Source organism: Colletotrichum destructivum, chromosome 4, assembly GCF_034447905.1.
Source record: "Colletotrichum destructivum chromosome 4, complete sequence".
Taxonomy (NCBI): Eukaryota; Fungi; Ascomycota; class Sordariomycetes; order Glomerellales; family Glomerellaceae; genus Colletotrichum; species Colletotrichum destructivum.
In genome coordinates this window covers 2,819,762-2,833,146 of record NC_085899.1, presented here as the reverse complement: position 1 = coordinate 2,833,146, position 13,385 = coordinate 2,819,762, and the positions used below count along the sequence as shown (strand labels likewise).

The window sequence follows — 13,385 nt, the reverse complement described above, 5'->3', positions numbered from 1 at the left end:
GCGGCGAAATGAGATCAACTTGTTGGGATTCATCAGCAGAGAAACAATTTAGCCCTACTTCCCGACAATCAACATGTTGCATATTTGCGCTGTGAAACAAACTGCTGTGGGATGCCAATTATTCATGTAGAAGCCGGTTTCAACCCATTTCGTTACAAGAGTATAAACTCCTTGCGGCATATTGTTAATGAAAATCTCATGAAAAAGTGTGGATTCATCCTGCTGTGTGAAGCGGTAGATCTGAAGATTGTGTGCTGCCAAATCGGGTTGAGTCTTGTAGATAGAAAAGTGAATTGCGAATTGCTTCAGTTGGTAAAGTTGCATGCTACTTGCCGGCAGAAACATCATCAAGTATAAGCCAGCAACTTCCCTGACGTTCTAAGTATGTTTTCGATAGAGAAAAAAGCACGGCGCGGTGGCCTGCTTTTTCTGCGTGCTGATAATCGCACCAGTCGTTCCTTCCACACGGCTCAAGTCATTGCGACCAAGAAAGACACACGAAACTGCTGCTAGTTTACAAAACTGACCACGCACGTATGGGTAGATATCAGGGAATCCTGCAAGACGCCCGACATCTACTCATCAGGCATATATCCCTCTGTACTCAAAGAACTCATTCCAAATGGGGTCGTCAATAAGCGTCTGAGCCAGAGCCTTCTCATACATGACGACAATCTCCGGGCCTTCGTCCGATTCAGCCGAAGGGTCTCGCGAGGGGTAGACGAGGACGCCGTTGTTCGAGACGTGGCTCATCAAGTACCGGTACGTGGCAGGCTTCGCGAAGCCAAAGTCGGCTGAGACGATATCCGCGCTGCGATGGTCCGACTGCCCAATCGACATGGGCGGGCGCGAGTCGACGCGGGTGCTGAGGCTGGACTTTACGCGGATCTTCGCCACCATCTTCAGCGTCTCGTCGAGATTCTCCTGCGTGACGCTGTCCGTCATCTGGCGAACGTAGCGGGCCACTTTCCAGAAAGGCCACTCCGAGATCAGCTCAGACACCGTGGGCTGCTGGATGGACGCCGTCGTAGACAGAGCGACAAACATGACGTTTTGCTGGATGCGCGCGGGCGGTTTCGGGCTGTGCATCCGCGGGCGCATATCGATGGCCTCGGACCAGATGAGTTTGGAGTCCGGCGCCGGCTTGAAGATTGGGGCCCGGAGGCGGGTTACGTGTCGCCAGACGAAGGCAGTGAAGGCGTCGTAAGTCGAAACCCAGGTGCCGTCTTCGGGCTTCGCCAGCTCCTTCAGACGTGCGGCTTTGCTCTTTGGGAGGTGGAAGAGATAGGAGGACGCGTCCATATGATCGGGATGTTTGTCGGGTGCTGGGGGGCCTTCCACCTTCTCCTCCTCCGGGGGCTCTTCTTTGAGGAGCCGGGAGAGATCGCTGCAGGCCGGGTCCCATGCTGGATAAGCGGTCCCGTTGGCGAACGCGTAGCAGTTCTCGGCCAGCTGGTGGACAAAGCCGGCCCAGCCCATGACGTCGGCCGCATAATGGTGACTGTGGAGGCTGAAGACGAGACCACCACGAACAAAGTTCGCCTTGAAGGCCGAAGTGATGGGGCTCTGCTCCAACTCGACTTCGGGCTTCTCGCCGTAGGTCATGGGCTCAACGGCCCAGAGTCTGAGGTCACCCAGCGCGAGGGTGGTGTAATGGGCTTTCTCGATGTCGTCAAAGGACGGATACTTGTCTGCATCCTCAGGGTCGTCCAGCCACTGGACGACGAAGCGGACGGTGCCGTCCTTCTTCTTGGTGAAAGAGTAGCCGCCCCAGGGGTCTTTCTCGATACGTCCGTTCAAGTGTCGAGTTTGCGCGAGAGTCCTCTCGAGACCTGTCTTGAGGACCTCGACGGCTCTGGGCTTCGCGGAATCATCGAGCCGGAAGAAGATGGCGTAGTGATTATATGACAGGACTGTGAGATAGTCGAGAGTAGAGAGCCTGAATCTTTCCACTTCCGGATCGTTCTCCCATCCATATGGGCGAAGGTTGTAGATTTCTTCTTTAGGCATGGCTGTATTTGGTGAGGAGCAAGGTAAATCGAGGGGAGAACCTGTTGCGATTCCCGAATTGTTGGAAGGCAACCTATGACTTTAAGAGTGTCAAAAACCTGCAGGGGGGGCATGTAATCTCTCACATTTCGGTCTGTTGGATCGGTGCAAGTTGTGGTTGCTTGCACCAACAGATTGAAGGTGCACGCAGAAAGACAGGGGTTAACGCGAATGTAGACCGGAGCATGTCCACATCGGGCCTTCGCCCCTCTCTAAAGGCAATATGGGTTATGGAAGAACCCTTTCCTGATTGGAATCAAGCAGCACAACTTTCTGGGGTATGAGTTGAATTGGCGGGTCGAAGAAGACATGCTAGTCTCCCTGTCTCAAGGTTATGTATGTGGTGTTACTGGAAGTTGTCTTGAGCTTAACCGTTTGTCTTCAATATCATGAATCACAGTAGAATAACAAGATATGGTTCCAACTCACGCTCGCTGATGGTTATTTGGTTAGCCATCTGATCCAGAGCTTGTAACTATATCTGTTTCTCTGCATCACCTACACGTTACTTTTTGTTTTACGGTTGGCCGAGTTCGAGCACACCGACAGGAATGCACAACGCATCGGGAGCAACTACTCAGGGGTTCAATTTCTGAAAACTAGACAACTACGGTCTTATCATTCCTTGGCTAACTTATAATAGTGAGTCAAGCCAAAGCCTCAAACAAAGGTGTTTGTAATAAGAATTGTTGCCGACTCATCCATTGCCTTGTGAAAGGCGGCGGCCCCAGCTATCCGGCGTCGCCCCCGAGGTTGATGACGTATTCAGATGATAGAGTATTTTAATTAGAGAAAGCATCAAAAAAGATGTGGGGGTTGCCACAACTGATGTATCAAGGGGATGGAGAGTTGGTATCGACATAGAGTTGCGTAAGGGGATGTCCAACTTGTTCAGTTGCGGTATCTGCTGTAAACTCACAGGGAAATGCCGCTTGTCATACCGATGTAGGTATCTATTAAAAGACTTCACACTACTTTACTTCGTAGTCATCAGATGCTCTCAGACCAGAGTCATGCAATCAATGATTACATGAGTATTGGTGCTCAGTATGTAGGATTGAGAACCCCCCGTCCTAACGTCTCAACGCTTCAGCTAGTTCTCAATTTCCCTCATTTACTCTTTCCATAACTGCTCCTTCCGATTGGAAACAATTGAGACCGAGCTTCTTTCCCGTTTCCTACGCTTGTGGTTGCAATATAAAAAGTACACCCTCCACCCCGAAATTTACAACTCTCTTTTCTCCACCACCACGCCTCCAACAACCACAACTTTCTCGAGTCCATCACGAACAGCAATCAACAACCAAGCAACAACAAGCCATAGATTTCTCTGTTGGTTTTCTTTCCAAAGGAAACAATAAGATATTTCGGTCAAACGCCCCAGACCTTCATCACTACGTCTACTCAATCACTGTTGGTCCTTCCATCACTTGCGCCTTCCATTATGAAATCATCAAGCTGACCGGAGTAGCTCAGATAGCCACAATGTCCGACAAGACCGCTCCTACCCCGTCCCAAGGCGACATCAACTTTATGGTTGAGATCTTTAAACACATGACGGAAAAGCCAAATATCGACTGGGACAGCTTTGCAACCGCTGCAGGCTTCAAAAGCGCGAATGTCGCCCAGGTAAGTCCTCCCCTTCCCTCTTCAAGAAAGCAACGTTTGGTCGTATGCTAACTAACACACCCAATAATAGACTCGCTGGGGTCAGATTAAGCGCAAGTTCAACGACCCGGCCCGCCCCGCCACCCCGAAGAAGGCAACCCTTAAGGCCACCCAATCAACTCCTGGCTCATCTTCTAGGGTCAAGAAAAACACTGGTCGTGTCGGAATAAGAGGGACTAAGGCCATGAAGTCAGAGGAGAAGGTCGAGGATAGTGAGCCTGAGGGTTCTAAACCTGAGACCACTGGCGAGTTGACAGGCTTCAAGCTCGAGGAGGAGATCTGAATCCAGGTCATGAAGATGCCGCACACGGGAATTGTGTTTTCAAGGATAGGGACGAAGGGATACGATGCTCTTCAACTCCCATACTAGCTTTAGTGCCCGCCACTGGTCACCATGAGAGACGGTCGTATATACATTCGATGTGTCCGAGGAAATTCGAGTTCGATTACGAAACCATGAAATGTTTGACCCCTGACAGTAATATTTTATTCATGAGCACTTACCAATACATCTCTTTGCGGGATGTTTTGTGTCTTATGTCTGCAGCGATGGCTACGTTACGCTATAGATCAAATCTTATCAACCAGCTCTTGAGCGAGCTCTCTCAACAGAAGTACAACAACGTCGCTTGTGAGATAGCTAACTACTTTTCCTAGAGAATTGAAAATATTGTTGGGTTTCATATATACGACAAAACATGTCCATTAAGTGGTTCATAGATATCAACATCTAGTCTCTTCTTCCTGGACCTAGAACCATGTTAGAAACCTTACCCCTTTTGTCATCTTCTTACCATTTTTGGGTCCCTTCTTTTGTGTCTTATGCTGTTACTCCATGGGGGACATCGCCAGGTGTCTGTTACCTGGGCTTCGTCGACTTGTCCGCTCCCCAGCCAAGAATGGGTGCCTACCCAGGTAACAGAGCACCCCGTCTCACAAGGCGGGCGCTTGAGGTGAGCTCCTTCTCGTAAGAAGAACCTGTGCCAGTCTGGAGTATTTAAACTCTTCCAGCCCAGGCCGAAGCTGAAAATTTCTCTCTTCTTCTCACCCAGACCGTTCTTAGTTCGCCTTCCTCAGAAGGCCATCATCACAGCAAGCTTCGTCGAGGTCGACCATCCACAGAACCATATACACACCAATCATTCTCCGCTACAGTAAGTTGGCTCTGGTCAGGCTGTTTATTCTCTCTCTCAAAAACACCTGCTTTTGCTTATTTTGAGTCTCTCTGACCTGTCTGCAAGATGCCTCCCAAGAAGAACCCCGCTTCCGAGGGCCAGGGCTCTAACTTCACTGAGAATGAGGTTACCTTCGTCAAGGCTGTCTTCGACAGCATGAACTCGCGCCCTGATGTCGACTTCGCCAAGGTCGCCACCATCATGAGCTTGGCCAACGCCAAGTGCGCTAAAGATCGATTCAGAACCATCTCCAAGCGACACGGCTGGTCGTCCACCGATGGCTCCGGTGGCACTAGCCCCTCCAAGGGTGCTCTCGGTGCCAAGAACACCTCTAAGGTCATGAAGACCCCTACCAAGAAGAAGGGAACCGCTCAGAAGAAGAAGAAGCAGGTATGCTCATTGTTTCCTGTCTAGATTTATTGAGCTTGTACGCAATCGATACTGATCATCATACAGACCAAGAAGGAGTCATCTTCGGAGTCCGACAACGACGATGACGTCTCTTCCAAGCTCGAGTCCGACTCCGATGGCCAGAAGGCCGCCAAGGACGAGCTGATGCAAGAGGACTCCAGCGACAACGAGTAAACTTTTCCGTCCGCCAGACTTGTTCCCCCCTTTCAGAGGCAGGAATGAGCATACATGGGATTTTGAGGGTGGTTCCGAGGAACATTGAGATTAGATCATCAGAGCATAGAGCAAATGCGGAGGGAATTGGTTCTGCCGTGGGAGGTGGGAGATCAAGCTAGACCATTCCAACAGAATTCTTTGCTCTCATAATCATTGACATGCAACTCTTTTCGTGGTTTTCCAACATAGAACCTCCTGTTTATCCTTTGTAACTTCTCAAGACTGTCCTGCTTTTCGTGAGCTACAAAGGTTGTAGCCAGGGCATCGAGGTAAACCCTCCGTTAGATAAAGATTCCTAATAATAAGTCATATAATGCTTCTCTCCAAAGGAGCCATCGCAGCTTTTACCGGGTGATCTTTGATATGATTATCATGGCTACTAAAAGACCCGATCTGACTGAGACCTGGAAAGAGACAGAATGGATCTGCTTTACCCTGTATTGTCTACCCATTGGAGATACTCAGAAATCCCAAGATCAATTTCTTGGCATAAGCCTCAAGCAGCTATGTCAAAACTTTCCATGCCTCTTCCGCCATTTCCCAGGTATTGGTTTCTGCATCTCCGCGGTAGCTCAAAGACCTAGAGAGAGTATCGAGACTTTACCTCTAGACCATTTGCGCAAAACCGCAACGAACATTATAGTTTTATGGGTGTTTTCCAGCTCATTCTGCCCCAAGAGCCTCGGGATCAGGCTCATTTAATATCAGAAACTCCAACACATCTCCACGCCGTAGAGGACCCTCATCAAGTCTTGACGACTGGGAAGAACACCGCCTTGCCCTTGAAGCCGAAGCCGAAGACTAGTAAAAGAACTTTCCAGCCTGGATACTTCATTGGATGTATTTTGGGCCCCTTGGCCGTCAACTTCATCATACGCATCGACTTCTGTACTTCCCATGCTTTTGCCCCTTAGTTGGACCTCCAAAGGTACAAGTCACACAACTCGATGATGGTCAACATCTACCATATCCGTCTCTCACTTTCCATGAAACCTTCATTGTTTCCTTGGTTCTGACTAGGACTCGTGTCCAGTTCATATGGCTCTTGCCTTGTCCTCCCCTGGCTCTCGCCTTGTTGGCAAGTTTCCCATTCATCGTCCACCTGCTCTCGCCAGTTGTGTAGAATCCTTTGAGCACCCGCCTGATTTGTTCTCATCCTTGGACCCGCCTGATCCTGCCTGTTGTTCAGGTAGCTCTCGCCCTTCTTAGCTCAACTGGATTTTCACTTGCCTTTTATTCCAGTCTCTGACCAGAACTTCCACCCAGTCCCTCTCTTCCTCTCATCAACAACAACAACCAAGGCTCAGTCTCTTATTGACAGACTCAAAACCCGAGAACTGCTTCGATATTTGAAACATCTTAGATCATATTCGATCCTCAACTCAGACTACGCTGCCCATCATGTCTTCCGTCGGTACCGATCCCGAGGGCCAGGTCAAGTTTCTGGTCAACTGCATCAAGTACTCTCAGGGGGGAAAGGTAAGTGCCAAGTACACGAGTCATCATGGAAACCTGGTAGCTAACGTTGACAGGTTGACTTTCAAGCCGTCGCCACAGACTGCAACATCGTCTCCAAGGCTGCTGCGTAAGTCACCGCAGAAATAATCATTTATTTGGATCACGATCTCGATCACGTTCATGCTAACCGGTTCCGCTCCTCCAGTGCCAAGCGATTCGAGCGCATCCTCAAGGCCCATGGCATGAAGGCCAGCGAGCTCGCCAAGGGTGGTCCTATGAGTGGCATGTCCTCTCCCGCTCAAAATACCGCCAGTCCCAAGACTCCGGCGAAGAGCGCCGGCAAGGCTACTCCCAAGTCCAAGGGAAAGCGCGCTGCTGCCGCCTCCCCGACCAAGGACACCAAGCGTGCCAAGATGGCCAATCACCCCGCCGTGTCCTCTTATAACGATGAGGATGACGAGGAGGATGAGGCCCAGTTCAAGGTCAAGGAGGAGACTCAGACCTCTGGCGATGCCTTCACCAACAACGGTTCGTACCATGATGACTCCCGAGGCCGCGATTACGATGACGACGAGTTGCAACTTCTCTACATCGTGGAGAAGCCGACCGGTTGCCCCGTACACGATATCGACGGATCTCGAATGTCCCCGTCAGCTTCCATGTCGAGCGATACTAATACCGAATCTTCGATCCAGATGATGCCCAGGGCGATGAGTCTTTCCAGGTTTAACACCGCTCAGATGCCGCCTTACTACCATGGCTGGGGATTCGCGCCAGATATGACAACATACGCATGGCCGGACAAATGTGCGTTGCATGGAGAACGAGAAGCGGCTCAGTTAGTTGGGATATGTGAGTACTTTCCCCACAGTTCTACTGAGAGTGTGCTAACCAAATTTTGCCAGAACTGGAGTAGGATCACTCTTAGGTTTTGACGGCATTGGTCACTGGGATTTTCGCAGGGAAATGCTTCATTCTGGGAACTAATTGAATTCGATGATACATAGAGAAAACAGAAAGACTTGGTTTTCTTCTACATTTGACTCCGTGATGACGACAGATTCCGTGTACTGTGAGTGTCGAGAGCCGTCGAAGGATCCGTGGCGCTGCTCGATTGGGCATGTGGGGCTTGTCTTCGGCAACGGGGAACAGGGGACATCCCTCCCACCTCCGCCGGGGCATTTGTGGCCCAAATTCGACGACGTATTCAACTTATGTGCATGAACTTACTTCCTTCAACTCTCTGCGCGTCTCAGAGATACCACCGCAGGGCTTTGTCCGGGTACAAAGTTGGAAAACACTGAAATGGAACATACATGTAAACAAAAATGAAATACTTACCAGTTCCCAAATAACCCCTCCGGTCACAGGGACTGCCCTCGTCCTCCAATATGCCCGCTGGTGCTGCTACCCAGCTCGGGTGAGACGCACAACATCGTGGCATGCTTCATGTAGGGAACGGAAGCCTTGATTCAGTAAGTAGCTGCAAAAATGGCTATAGTTCCTTGAGCACGGGGTTCAGCTTGTGATGCGACGCGGTCGGTCGAGCGAAAGTTCTCCATTAAGGGGCGTGCAGAGTAATTGTCGTGATACATCTCGACGCGAGGCACCCGAGTCATCAAGGGAAAATCGATAGGTTGGATCAAAGTTTCTCCCAGAAGTTGTTGATAATATCATTGAAGCTTGAGTTAGCGGGCGCACCATATCTCATCATCTCGAACGTACAGCCACTTTGTCTCTTCGGGGCAACGCTGGCCAAAAGAGCATCTTCCTCGAGGCAGGCGCGTCTTCCTCCTTCCTTCCAATTCCAAACTTCAGGACATCCGACCCCGTAAACCCTCCAGAAATATCTTTCGGTGCACTTCACACATCCTCGACCTCCTGCCTCAGAGACGGGCGACCAACCAGAGTGCCCCATCCACACTTCACCCATCTCATCCGCACCTTCCCTCTCTCACCCGAATTCTTTTTCTCATCTCAGCAACACGAACTTCGTCTCCCAACCACCTTACGCGAGCCGGCACACAAATGAGAAATTCGACTGGTCTGCACGGCACACACACGCACATCCGATATTCTTTTCCCCCAAAATCTGGCACAGGGGAAATCCTTTTCTCTTTTTCCTCGCACACAACTTCTTCTTCTGCGTCACTTCCGCACCGCGAGTCGACAAAAAACACACAACTTCTTCTCGGAAAATACACTACGACGAACCACCAAATTTTCTCGTGTTCAATCGATCAATCGGCAGCGAACATAATTTTACACTTCGACCACTCCGACCTCTGAACCAACTGGTGAGTACCCTCGTCCGCGGCGTCTTCTCTCGCGCTTTCTTTTTTCTTCCCACTTCACATCGCGAGATTTGGACATCAACTGACCACTCCAGCAGACCTCATCACCCAGATCTTTCACCACCAGAGCCCGTTCGTACTTACGATATCAATTCATCCCGCGAACACAATGTGCGCCTCTTACCCTTCTCCTGGTGCCGACAAGGCCATTCGGTGGGAGCTCTCGTCAGGCGGCTCGACTCCCCGGTCCGACACTTCGACCAACACGACCAACTTGTTCTCTTCGCCCGGCTCACCCGTCGACACGGAACTTTCCTTTCCTAGTGTCTGCCCCAGCAACGGGAATAAATCACCAATGGAGACCGCAACCAGCATTGCTCACATGCCGGCTCACCCCAATCACATCTTGGCTGGACAAACACTGTACTCTCCTGGTCATATCCGCACTATGCGTGATGAGCTTGTACAAGCACGCAAAACAGGGGAGTTCCCCAACACAGCAACCAAAACTGAAGACGCACAATCGATCGTTGAAGACTACCAGCTTCTCCAGCGTCTCCGAGATGCCCGTGGTGATCCTGCCTTGCCACCGTCAGCCAACTACAACATCCTCAAGGTCGACATTGCCCGTCGTATCAAGGCCCGCGACGAGGCCCATGGAGGCTCATCCAACCTTCAAGAGATGGATCACCGAGTCCAGAACTGGATGAACTCCATCAATAAGGAAGCGCGCATGTTGGAGATTACACAGGCGGCACTTCAGCGCAAGGGCATCAACAATCCCACCCAAGACGACTTGGACGCCATTGCCGAGGAGTTCATGCAGATCGCGGAGCGCACACTTCTCGACGTCGCCAACCCTCTGCGGATGAACGCCACTCGTATGGAGGGCAACATCAGCCGGCTTGATAGTCAACTCAACGGTTTGGACAGCCAGCTCAATGGCTTCGACGGCGCAATGGCTGCGCAACTCAATGGTCTCGCTTCTATTGACGGCGCGATGACAGCGCAGATCAACACCCTGAACACAATCTTGAACGCACAGAGCAATACCTTCAATGGATCGGTCGGTATGATCAATACAGCTCTCAGCACTGTCACCACTGATTTGCATCAGCTCACATCCTCGCTGCCGGCATTGATCGCCACGGCAGTTCAGACTGCAGTCCAAGAGCATATAGCCTCTGTCTCACAGCAACACAATATCAGCTCACAACATCAAGCGAACTTCGAGCAGCCCCCTGGCTATGCCACAGCCACACGGTCGCAACAACATCAACAATCTACTAGAGAAGTCTTCACTGGATTCCCACACTCCGCTACCACAACTTCTCAAGTCTCAGGACAGCAGCAGCACAAGCAAGACGCTCTGAGCATATCGCCCAGCAAATCGAAGTTCAAGAAGTTCTTTCGGTGCATCATGGGCAAGGGTCGTTCAGAGAGGAAGGAGGGTCACAAGGAAGCAAGCTCGGTTTGAGATTCATACAACTGCTGTCCGACTATGTGGACAGCTATCGGCGATCTGGGACGTACTCGATACATCTGGTCACCAAGCTTTGGAAAGAGCGCAGGCATTATGGGAGGACATTGGTTTTGTAGATCATTGGAAGTTCTGGACTCGTATACAGAGATTAATAATTCATCATGAACCTTGAAATTTGCGCCATCGTGAGGTTCCAACACTTGTTAGGTGAACTCATGAAATGGATCATCCTTCCCGACAATTCCACATCACGATCACCGCATGAACCGACCGCCGTTGTGCCCAACTAGTGTGTGTGGAATTACTGGTATCGCGAACCAAAGATCTCGACTTTTGCCTGCTCGTGTCTCCAAACTCGCCTTCCAGTCCGACAAGTCAAGATAGGGGCATGATCGAATCCTCATCAGCAACATGCTTTTATCAGAGGCAGATAGAGCAAGACGTACGCGAAGCTATCATCAAGGACTCGTTGGGTTTGCAATATCCTACACTGAAAATACTGCGTAAGCGGTCTCCTGCAACCAGGATTCTGACCCAGCAGCACCAGGCGGGCTTCCACATTTTTCGTACCTGCCTGAACTGTACAGTGTGCCTGCGAAGCTGTCAACGCGTTCCCCTCCCACACGCGTCCGTAGGTAGGCCCTCACCTTGATTTATCTCCCTACCCCACCAGCAGTCCGCACGTCTCCTGGTTGAGCCACCCTAGTGTCGCCCACTGACGTGCCCACCCACAACTCACCACCTTCAGTCGGCAACGTCCTAACTTCAAATCCTCTTCAATCCTGGCCTTCCTTTCTCCTTTTCTCTTCCTCCTTGCACAACCCAGCCCGAACTGCACCGTGCCTTCCACCTGCACTGCACCCCACGGGTTTCTCCCACCAAACCACAAGATTCCTACCTATCTACTGCCCTCTTGCCAGCGCAACAACTTCTCTCAAAAGGTCCCTCGACCAATCCATCTCAACAAGCTTGTCGATATATTCGTCAATCCAATCCAACGATTATCGGCTTTTTCGTCGAGATTCTTTGCTTTCTCGCCCAGGCAGCAGGCAGCCCCTTTTACCTTCCTCGCCAGGAAAAACTGCTGTCCCAAGTAAGTCACTTTCCATCTTTCCTTTGATCTGTTTACATCTCTTATCGTATCTGTATTGTCGTCTTTCATACTTTCTGCTGCTGCACATCTCTTTTTTTCTTTTCTTAATCAGAAGGCTCCCTTACTTTCTGGGGTTTTGTATCTGGTCATTGTCCCATGTGCCTTCCATCAACGTCCATCTGGCAAGCTTCAAACTAACAGGTTGGTTCAGACCATGGCGCCTCAGCAGAAGAACACTACAAAGGCCTCAAAGGCATCCAAGCCCAAGGCTCCTCAAGCTGGTATCCAGAAATCCAGGAGCACCCAAAACAAGAAGTCTGGCACCAAGAAGACCTCCACACAGCCAATTGTTCCTGGCATGGACCCCATCACCTCCAGTGATGCAGAGGTGGAGGGCGAGAGCAGTTGGACTTGGACGGAGGTTCCACCCACTAAGAAGCAGACTGCTATGAACGGCCGCCAAAGAGGCCGCAACCTGGTTCAATGGAATCGTAAGGAAATTTAGTCCAATGTTGACAACCATAACATCTGACTTTGATCATAGGACCAGGCACAGCAAGAACAATTCTGCTCAATCTCATGTATGAGGCTTCTATCAAGGGGATCAAATTGCCTATGGATGCCGTTGCTCACCGAACCCACTGTGGAGCATCGGGTCAGTCACTCATTCAGTGGCTTGCCCGGGAGCGCAAGAACATGCTCAAGCAAGGTCGCATGTGCCCTCCTGTTGCTGGAAACAACTACGACCCAACCATCCGAGGTATAGTCCTTGAGACAGCACCCGGCGGTCTGAAGACTGAGAGACAGGTATCTTTTCGTGAGCCATTCTACCATCAAGACTTCCCAGTTGGTATCTTAGGTTAGGAGCCTGAGGACGAGGACGAGGTCGAGGGTGAGGGCAATGAAGCTCATAGAAGCTTTGGCACTGGACCTCAGATCAAACAAGAGGTAAGCCAGAATCATCTCTTCAATTGTTTGTCGCTAACCACAGGAAACAATAGATGAATCAAGACGCCATGGGACAGCAGGATGTGCCATTCTACCCACAGAATTACTCGATGGCTGCTCAACAGATCGAATCCCAACATCCTCAGCAGATGATCCAAGCACCCCAGATCTACCAGGCACCATGGGGTCCGGCTCCCCCTGGTACGGTCAACCCAATGGATCTGCAAAGAGACTCCAACAGTCCCATCTTTGCGGATGAGTCTCAGCGTAACAAAAGTGTCGCCCACAGATGGCTTGCCAAAAAGGGCCACATTCTTCCTCTGATCTCTCGGACGCCTAGCGGCGACGTTAATGTCCAGCCGGATGGCCTGCAATGCAGCGGTCAGAACCAGCAAGCTAGCTTTGGGCCCATGGCATACGGCAACATGATCCCCAACAATCAGTTCAGCTACAACTACAACTACGAGGGTATGGGTTTGAACGACGCTGGTCGAGCATCCGGTTCCCACGTCAACTCGGCTCAAAACGATTCACCTCTGAATGACCCGACCTTCAGCCCTTCCAACGAGCGCGAGTAGAACATCCGGACT

At 50.8% G+C, this 13,385-nt stretch overlaps 6 protein-coding genes across 6 annotated transcripts; 5 read left to right on the top strand and 1 right to left on the bottom strand.

The window, feature by feature from the left end:
* Positions 1-582: 582 nt before the first annotated feature.
* Positions 583-2,010, bottom strand: CDEST_06773 (Putative chloramphenicol acetyltransferase-like domain superfamily; the record flags this gene model as incomplete). Its single annotated transcript, XM_062922932.1, has 1 exon — positions 583-2,010. The coding sequence occupies one exon, from the start codon at positions 2,008-2,010 to the stop codon at positions 583-585; it is 1,428 nt and encodes a 475-aa protein (XP_062778983.1).
* A 1,524-nt stretch (positions 2,011-3,534) lies between these two features.
* Positions 3,535-4,000, top strand: CDEST_06772 (uncharacterized protein; the record flags this gene model as incomplete). Its single annotated transcript, XM_062922931.1, has 2 exons — positions 3,535-3,678; positions 3,749-4,000. The coding sequence occupies 2 exons, from the start codon at positions 3,535-3,537 to the stop codon at positions 3,998-4,000; spliced, it is 396 nt and encodes a 131-aa protein (XP_062778982.1).
* Positions 4,001-4,958: 958 nt separating this feature from the next.
* CDEST_06771 (uncharacterized protein) lies at positions 4,959-5,477 on the top strand (the record flags this gene model as incomplete). The annotated part of the gene is made up of 2 exons (XM_062922930.1): positions 4,959-5,282; positions 5,349-5,477. 2 exons carry the CDS (start codon positions 4,959-4,961, stop codon positions 5,475-5,477), a joined length of 453 nt encoding a protein of 150 aa, XP_062778981.1.
* Positions 5,478-6,920: 1,443 nt separating this feature from the next.
* CDEST_06770 (uncharacterized protein) lies at positions 6,921-7,868 on the top strand (the record flags this gene model as incomplete). Its single annotated transcript, XM_062922929.1, has 4 exons — positions 6,921-6,998; positions 7,052-7,104; positions 7,183-7,784; positions 7,849-7,868. The coding sequence occupies 4 exons, from the start codon at positions 6,921-6,923 to the stop codon at positions 7,866-7,868; spliced, it is 753 nt and encodes a 250-aa protein (XP_062778980.1).
* Positions 7,869-9,440: 1,572 nt separating this feature from the next.
* Positions 9,441-10,748, top strand: CDEST_06769 (uncharacterized protein; the record flags this gene model as incomplete). The annotated part of the gene is made up of 1 exon (XM_062922928.1): positions 9,441-10,748. One exon carries the CDS (start codon positions 9,441-9,443, stop codon positions 10,746-10,748), a length of 1,308 nt encoding a protein of 435 aa, XP_062778979.1.
* Positions 10,749-12,061: 1,313 nt separating this feature from the next.
* On the top strand, positions 12,062-13,373 carry CDEST_06768 (uncharacterized protein; the record flags this gene model as incomplete). The annotated part of the gene is made up of 4 exons (XM_062922927.1): positions 12,062-12,338; positions 12,392-12,654; positions 12,712-12,795; positions 12,849-13,373. The coding sequence occupies 4 exons, from the start codon at positions 12,062-12,064 to the stop codon at positions 13,371-13,373; spliced, it is 1,149 nt and encodes a 382-aa protein (XP_062778978.1).
* Positions 13,374-13,385: the final 12 nt, after the last annotated feature.